Here is a 9,340-nt window from a genome sequence, read left to right on the forward strand (position 1 = left end):
TTTAATCTCCAAATCTGAGCTTATATTTGTTTTATTTTTAATGTTACATATATATGTTTTCTCTTATTTCCTTTTCTTAGGTGCTAGAAATTTCCAATAACTAACTGACATTTTTCAAACGATCAGCTTATACATCTCTTTCTAAAGCACACTGGTTTTGTCTTGTTTTGTTTTGTGGGGCTGAGGGGTTCCTTGGTTGTTTTGCTCACGTGTCTTTAGAACCGCCTGGGCTTATCCTGGAAAGTCTCCAAAGCAGCCAATATCAGAAACAAAGATGCACAGACTCCACCGGCCTTACCTCGATGAGCTTTCTTTCATAGGAGCTTGCAAGTTCTTCAGCAACTTCTCCCGGCTTCTGTTCAGTGACTGTAACTTCTCCATCAACACTCCAAAGATTTGGCACAACTTTAGAGAAAGGAAGACATGTCATAAATACTTTAACAGTATCAGAAATTATTTTCCCAGTAAAAAAAAAAAAAAATCTTCTTTCTCAAATGAATTCATATTGAAAAAGCACTGAAGAAACACACACACACACACACACACACACACACACACACATATACACTCTCTTTCTTTCTCTCTCTCTCTCTCTCACTAATTACTTCAGCACTGGGACATTTTCACCTAAGTACAATAAAAGGAGTGATAAGGCCAGGCATGGTGGGTGGTGTACACCTGTAGCTGCTTAGGAGGCTGAGGTGAGACGATTGCTTGAGCCCAGCAGGTCAAGGCTGCCGTGAACTACGATTGTGCCACTGCTCTCCAGCCTGGGTGACAGAATTAAGACTTTGTCACTTTAAAAAAAAAGCAATAAGCTGTATTTTTAAAATGCAAGAACTGTCATGAGATAGAAGCACAGGAGTAAGGGAATAACCTTGACACTAGTTTCCATTTCAGGAGAAAACTGGTAAGATGTAAGAACCTCTATTTCCTTTTTTTTGGGGGGGTGGGGGGAAGATGGAGTCTCCTCTGTTACCTAGGCTGGATTACAGTGGCATAATCAATCATAGCTCACTACAGCCTCGAACTCCTGGCCTCAAACAATCCTCCTGCCTCTGCCTCCTGAGTCACTGAGACTGCAGGCATATTCATGCTGTAACAGGCTAGTTCCTTTTTTGTTTTGTTTATTTTAGTTTTTGCAGAGACAAGGTCTCAATATGTTGACCAGACTGGTCTCAAACTCCTGGCCTCTAGTGATCCTCCCCTCTCAGCTTCACAAACTGCTGAGATTACAGGTGTGAGCTACAGCATCTAGTCCACTTCTATCTTTTATATTTGCCAAATTTCTTTTCCTACAACAAAAAAGTTATCCAGTGAGGTAGTGCCTGCCCACAGCCAGCTGTAGAGCACTAATGGGGGTCAGAGCATGTGTAAAACCAAGGATTGGCATATCAACTATACTTAGGATAATAGCAAGAAAGGCTCTAGAAAACCTCGAAAACCTACATAGAACGTCAATGCCAAAGACATGTTAAAAAGACTGGCTCCCACATCAGAGCAAGCACGCACACAGGCGGCTCTGAGTATTACTTCCATGATTTCGTATATACCTGCTTTGTAGAAAAGAACAAATAAAGAAGAACTGGGAAAGAACCAGACAGTTCCAAGAAAAGCAGGAAACAAGAACAGGGAAGATCTCCTACACTGATGGCAAAGGAAAAGATTCACGGCGTGTTTTAAGAACGTGGATTAGTCTCAAGCCTCAAAACAAACATCAACAACGCAGGATAAGCTTCCTGTGTGTTGTGGGACAAGAAGCCCCTTGGATGCTCTATCAGCTGTATGGAGGGGGTAATGAGGCTCAACAAGGATCTGAGACTAGCCCCCACAATGATGGGGGCAGCTTTCAGCCAGAAGGTGAAAGTCAGGAAGGCTGAACAAAACCAGGAGTCAGAACCGAAGCCACTAAGCCTGGCAGCCAAGTCTCCTCGGGCCACACTTAAAGCCATAAGGCCCTAAGTGACAGCAGGGAACATACAGAAAGAAGCCCTAAGTCCTGGGCCATGAATGCAGGGAGTGGCCCAATCACAGCAGATAACCTCAAATAGTTACAGAAAGAAAAACTGTGAAGGACTTCCAGTTAAAGATGAGAGCCTCAACACAGTAATTTACACTCACATCCTCTCAAAATCCCATTAAAATGTCAATTAAGGTCGGGCACAGTGACTCACCCACCTGCAATGCCAATACTTTGGAAGGCCAAAGGGGGTGGATCACTTGAGGTCAGGAGTTTGAGACAAGCCAGGCCACCATGGTGAAACCCCCATCTCTACTAAAAATAGAAAAATCAGCTGCATGCACTGGCACACGCCTGTAATCCCAGCTACTGGGGAAGCTAAAGGAGGAGAATCACTTGAATTAGGGAGACAGAGGTTGCCGCAAGCATGCCACTGCACTCCAGCCTGGGCAACAGAATAAGACTCTGTCTCCAAAAAATAAAAAATAAAAAATAAATAAATAAAAAAAACAATTAAAATGTTTCCTATGAGGTGATGAGGAATATGATAAGTACCCTGATTTGATCATTAAATTCTGTGTACATATATCATAGTATCACATACTACCCCACACATATGTACAATTTGCACAATTATTATGTGTCAAAAATAATAAAATCAAAAAAGGTTTTTGTAAAGACATCGCTCAAAAAAAAAAAAAAAGAATTGGAGAAAAAGTAAAAATCTGATGAGAACAGAAGGATTCACAAAAGGCTAATGATCTGTTACCACAAGACATCTCTGGAAGTGAGGGTGTACACAGGACTAGAAAGTAAAGGAAAGGTTTCAAAAGTCTGTTTAAGAAGCAATTAGCAGAATACATGTGTTTAGTCTCTGGAGAAGACACGGTAGATCTGCACTGATTTGAGGTTGGGGTGTCCTACTGGAAATGGAGAGATAAAAGTCACACACACTGAACTTCTCAGTTTCTCCCATTCTTCTTCCCTCTCCCCAGCCCCAGTCATTCCCAGAACAGCAGGCAGCCAGCATTTGCCTCTAAGCCAGGGAAGGGAAAGACATTTTCCCAGGAATCTAATACAACTTTAGAGCCCAGGAGCAGGGGAGTTCTCCAGTGGTATGGCACAGCCAGATCACCCCAAGAGGCCCAAAGTCAATGTTCATAGCGCTTCAAAACAATTTCTAACCCCAGTCCAACACCTGAATAGATATCTTGAAATCACCTCCCATTTGAGAAAAGCACCTCAGATGAAAGACTGAGACAGGAATAAACAGAAAAGCAACTTGCAGGAAAGAGGGACTATTTACGGAAAATACTTCAAAAGCAAATTGTTGGTAATATTTCCAGAGAAAGAGGAGGAGACGGTGTAGTCATGAAATAAGAATAGGGAGAGATTTAAAAAGAAGAAAAAAAAGAAGAACACAAAGCACACAAAAGCCCTTTTACAGAGCGAAACGATGACAGCAGAAATAGAACAGTGACTGTAAGGGAAAAGGTAGCAAAATTTCCAGAAAATAGAGGCAAAGCAGCCCAGGCAACATGGCAAAGCCCCATCTCTGCAAAAAATACAAAAATTAGTACAGTGTGGTGCTGCACACCTGTAGTCCCAGCTACTCTGGATGCTGAAGTAGGAGGACTGCTTGAGCCTGGGAGGCCGAGATTGCAGTGAACTGAGATGGTGTCAGTGCACTCCAACCCGGGCCACAAAGCAAGACCCTGTCTCAAAAAAAAAAAAAAAAAAAAAAGGCAGGCGTTGGGACAGAAGAGAGAACTGTAAATACAAATTCGAAGAGATCAAGCAAGGAGAAAAAGATAACACAGAGAAGAGGAAATCAAACAAATAATTCAAGAGCGTCCCAGAGCCAACAGATACGAGGGACAGGATGGAAGAGTTCAAAGAATGTCCAGCAAAATAGAGAAAAGCAAGTTACACCCGCAGACTTCAGAACACAGGGGACAGAGAAGAAAGGCTACAAACTTTTGAAATGGACAAATAATTTTCACAAAGGATAAAAACTAGAAATGGCATAGGATTTCTCAACAGCAACACAGAAAGCTAGAAAACAATGACGAAATATCTTCAACGTCCTGAAGAAAAATTACTTCCAGCCTTAAATGATATACCAAGGCAAGCCATGAGAGAGGCAGGATGAAGGCATTTTCAGACATGCGACCTTGCAGAAACTTTACCTTGTACCTAAAGAAGGGAAGAAATCTAGGAATCGTAATACATACATCGCAAGATATACGGGATCCCACACAAAAGTGAGCCAGGGAATTTTTCATAATAACCAAAACGCAGACACAACCCAAATGGCTATCACCTGATAAGCGAACAACATGGGGTCTCACCATGCAAGGAGGTTCAGCCATGGGAAGAATGGAGAACCAATTCATGCTGCAACCTGAACAGACCAGCAACGCATTAAGCCAGTGGAAAGAAGCCAGATCTGAAAAGCCGCAGATTACCCAATCCCACGTACATGAAATGTCCAGAGAAAGTCTTGGTTGCCAGGGTCTAGAGGAAGGAGGAATGAAGACTGACTGCTAAAGGGTAAGGGGTTTCTTTGGAGCATGATAAAAATGTTCTGGAATTACAGACTGGCAATGGTTGCACAATACAGAAACCACTGAGGGACAGACATAGTGACTTGCAGCACTTTCGGAGGCAAGGTGGGTGGATCATCTGAGGTCAAGCGTTTGAGACCAGTCTGGCTAACATGGTGAAACCCCGTTTCTACTAAAAACACAAAAATTAGCCAGGCATGGTAGCATGCGCCTGTAATCCCAGCTACTCGGGAGTGTGAGGCACAAGAATCTCCTGAACCTGGGAGGCAGAGGTTGCAGTGAGCCGAGATCCCACCATTGTACTCTAGCCTAAGCAACAACAGCAAAATCCATCTCAAAAAAAAAACTAAAATTATGTACTCTCAAAGGGTAAAGTGTATGTTATGTGCATTATATCTTAAGAAAGCTGTTAAGAAAAAAAAGTGAGTTGAAGAGTGTCGGCCCACGAGCAGCAGGCTTCTGACTGGAGTAGGCTGGAAGGCACCAGGAGAGACTGCCTTGGGTGCAAGTGAGAGGTGGCCTAAAGTGCCTGAATATACCAGGGGATTTACAAACTGAGGGCAAACTTAGAGTTGAGTTAGTGATGAGTATATGGAAAACCAAAAATACACACACACACACACACACACACACACACAGTATTTACACCAGAGAAATCAAGAGATCATGCAGGAAAAACGATCATGCACCTCACAGCTGTGGATAGCAGTTTCAGTTATAATAATGTAATCTCTGAATATTGATCTAACCAAAATGATGATACGACTGTGCCAGAGGATGGGGAGCTGTGTGTGTGTTTTCTGAGGTGGAGCAGTCAAAGACAGTTACCCTTCCTCTTCCACAATGAGAAATAAATAACCCCCACAACTGAAAAATTAGGAAGTGTCAACAGGCATGTTGATCAGAGCTATGGAGGCGACAACCCAAAGCATCACTGGAAAAGTTTCCAACAGGGGTTTCTGAAGGGAGGGAAGTGGGAGACGGTGACAGCCAGAGGCCTTTTGTCTTTTGTAATAAAGCTAAAAGAACTAATGACTTTATCTATGTACCTGCCAAGTTTTGATTTAAAAACACAAACAAAATTACGTGTAAACTATGATTATATATTAGTGATATGTAAACTATGTAATTAGAATTTGAGGGGAGCCTGAACTTAGCAATGCAACTTAGAAAAGTCAGGTAAGAGGGCAGTGGAGTCCGTCGCCAGGGCAACCAGGACACAGATACCTTAGCAGTCACCACACCATGAAGCTGGCTGCAGGTACTCAGCAGAGCCTGGCACTAATACGTACCCAAGATGGAGAACTCACAGCCCTGCTCTGCCCCTGACCTCCAAATGATCCCCTATCTTGGCTGGGCACAGGCTGCTTCCCTCTGCAAAGAGGTCCTCCTCATCACTATTCATTCAACCCACTTCAAGTCCAAACATCTCAGGAGCAATCAAGCAATTAGCCTGCTGTCCCAAGGCACCAGTCCCTCTGGGACTGTATTTAAGAAGAATCAGTAACCTTCAACACTGGTCAGGGGGTTAGGGAGGCAGATAAAGAAATCAGCTTATTGACCTTCAAGGTCTGGGAACAGACCCTGTATAGTCATGAATTCATAGAAGTTCTCTTAGCAACTAGCCGGTCAACCTTCCCCTACAACTACCTGACTTCCTGTTGCTCTGGTTCAGCTTTAGCAAGCATACCAAAAACTTCAATTTCATGTATGAAATAATACAAAATTAATCCTAACTATATCATACTTTTCCCATCAGTAGGCAGCTTCAAAGATGGACCCCAGGCAGGGCACAGTGGCTCACGTCTGTAATCCCAGCACTCTGGGAGTCTGAGGCGGACAGATCACTTGAAGTTACGAGTTCGACACCAGCCTGGCCAACAGAGTGAAACCCCGGTCTCCACTAAAAATATAAAATTCAGCCAGGCATGGTGGTACACGCCTGTAATCCCATCTACCTGGGAGGCTGAGGCAAGAGAACCACTTGAACGCAGGAGGCAGAGGTTACAGTGAGCTGAGGTCACGCCACCACACTACGGCCTGGGCAACAGAGTGGGACTCCATCTCAAAAATAAATAAATAAATAAACAAAGATGGTTCCAATCCCGCCAGCCCCCTGGTAGTCACATACTTGTATAATCCCTACCCCTTGAGCATAGGCTGAACTTACTGACTTACCTCTAATAAACAGACTATGGCAGAAGTGATGGGTTTTCACCTCTGAGACTAAGTTATAAAGACTGTGGCTTCTGCCTGAGGTGGGCTTTCTTGTTCTTTTTTCTTTTTTTTTCCTGAGACGAAGTCTCACTCTGGTGTAGGCTGTACAGTGGTGCAATCTCAGCTTACTGCAACCTCCATCTCCCTGGTTCAAGCGATTCTCCTGCCTCAGCCTCCTGAGTAGCTGGGACTACATGCACACACCACCAAGCCCAGCTAATTTCTGTATTTTTAGTAGAGACGGGGTTTCACCACGTTAGCCAGCCTGGTCTTTAACACCTGACCTCAGGTGATGCATGTGCCTCGGCCTCCCAAAGTGCTGGGATTACAGGCACGAGCCACCACGCCCTGCCTCTTGTTCATTTATTTATATGAGCTACGTATGGAGAGAACCTCATGGAAAGGAACTGATGCATGCAGTCCATAGCCCCTGTAAGCCACACGAGGGGCAGTGCACTCTCCTCCAGTGGAGCCTTGGGACAACCGCAGCCTCCAACTGACACGCTGATAGAGCCTTAGGAAAGACCCTGAGCCAGGCAGGCAGCTAAGCCACACCCAGACTGTCCTGCCACACAAACTCTGAGACAGTAAATGTTTGATGTTTTAAGCCATTAAACTGTAGGGTAATTTGTTACACAACAATAGACATCTAACTTAGAGTCTTTAACCATTCCATAGTTACTTCTTGAGAGACTTTATTTTTTTATTATTTTTTTGAGACAGGGTTCTGTTACCCAGGCTGGAGTGCAATGGAACAATCTCAGCTCACTGCAACCTCCACCTCCTGAGCCATTCTCCTGCCTCAGCCTCCTGAGTAGCTGGGATTACAGGCACAGGCCACCATGCCCAGCCTATTTTTTGTATTTTTAGTAGAGATAGGGTTTCACCATGTTGACCAGGCGGGTCTCGAACCACCTGACCTCGGGTGATCCACCCAACTCTGTCTCCCAAAGTGTTGGGATTACAGGCGTAAGCCACCATGCCTGGCCGAGAGACCACTTTAAATTAGACTGAGTTTGACCATGGAGTTACACAGATGGTGCTATCACCCCATGTGGATGACATGTACAAAAAACAGAAACAAAATAAAAAACTAAGAGGCAAATGTGCCATGTTGCTCCACAGCATAAGGATTAATATTTACAAAGTGAGGGAAACAACCGAATAAGTTAGACGTCTCCCACCTCTTCATTGCCTAAGGTGAGTGAGTATGTGGGATCAAGGCTGAGAGGCCATTCACCCCATTAGGCTAAGTTCATGCAAGTACAACGTCGGACTTATTTTCAAGTCAGGAAGTTCATTTGCCTTGGGAATAAAAGAACATCTGGGTATTCAAGGAAAACAGCACAATTAAAGTCTGAGTAATGTCAAGTCATTTGAAAGACAAAAACAACAGATGACACCACCATTCTACACGCTTTGCACATCCCCCCCATTAAACCAATCAATTCGTAAAGAATCAATTGTGACTAAATTCTGAAAGTCAAATCTAAACAATAAATATAAACATTTGCAACTGATCAAACTAAAACTTTTCTAAGTTGCATCTTTCCTGAGGGTGATCTATGAGTTTTAAAACTGAAAGAATGGGGCTGGAAGTGGTGGCTCACATCTGTAATCTCTGGGATCTTGGGAGGCCAAGGTGGGTAAATCACCTGAGGTCAGAAGTTCAAGACGGGCCTGGCCAAAATGGAGAAACCCCATCTCTAATTAAAATACAAAAATCAGCTGGATGTGGCAGTGTGTGCCTGTAACCTAGCTACTCAGGAGTCTGAGGCAGGACAATTGCTTGAATTTGGAAGGCAGAAACTGCAGTGACCCAAGATTGCACCACTGCACCCCAGCCTGATAATTATTATCAAAAATAACAATAAAATAAAATAAAATGGAAAGAATGACAATACCCCAAGAGAAAAATATGCTTCTCTATTCACGTCAACGATAGCTCACAATGACTTCCAAAACAGAAGGCTTCAAGACACTGGTAAGCAACGAAATCTTCAACCAAAAATTTAATCATTAATTTCGGCCCATATTCCAAGTTACCTTGACAGTGTTCAGAACTTTATATTTTGCCCTGGTCAAGGGCTGCATGAAAAGTACAGCTGCTGGAATCCAAGAAGACAGAAACTTTCATCTACATGGCTGGATATTTCCATTGTCAATCAGAAACTTACATTGTGCTTAAAAAGCTCAAATAGAAAGATCAAAAAGCAAAAAATAGGGCTATATTTAATTTCAAATTTTCTAATCAAAGTTTGAAAACTATAATGGGTTGTCATAGAAATCAAAATAATGATATTGCTTCAATTTATATAGCACTGCAGATTACACAGTGTTCTCAAGTCAGAATCTCCCTGGAGCCTCCAAGCAGGGTTCAGTCTGGCCATTTTAATCTCATGCCAAATGTGAAGATGGTGATGCTATCAACTGGGATTTCCCATGGAGCCAATCAACCTAGTTAAAATCTACCTTGTTCACGGGAAAGATCCACACTCTAGTTACTTGCCTGTACTCTGAATAGTCAGCAACTTTCCCCGTGTATCTCCCTGATGGCATAATTATAGAAGTTCCAAATGTGAAAACAATGATTTGG

At 43.2% G+C, this 9,340-nt stretch overlaps 1 protein-coding gene across 2 annotated transcripts in view; it reads right to left on the minus strand.

The window, feature by feature from the left end:
* The window catches only part of SNX29 (sorting nexin 29), a 596,058-nt gene that overhangs the window by 292,422 nt on the left and 294,296 nt on the right, over positions 1-9,340 (minus strand). For both annotated transcript variants that reach the window (XM_064362489.1, XM_064362490.1), the window contains one exon: positions 299-405. In XM_064362489.1, coding sequence (XP_064218559.1) covers positions 299-405 — 107 coding nt within the window. The remainder of the gene's footprint in view (positions 1-298; positions 406-9,340) is intronic.

Source organism: Aotus nancymaae, unplaced genomic scaffold, assembly GCF_030222135.1.
Source record: "Aotus nancymaae isolate 86718 unplaced genomic scaffold, 86718_ANA_hifiasm-v0.15.2.pri h1tg000049l, whole genome shotgun sequence".
Classification (NCBI taxonomy): Eukaryota; Metazoa; Chordata; class Mammalia; order Primates; family Aotidae; genus Aotus; species Aotus nancymaae.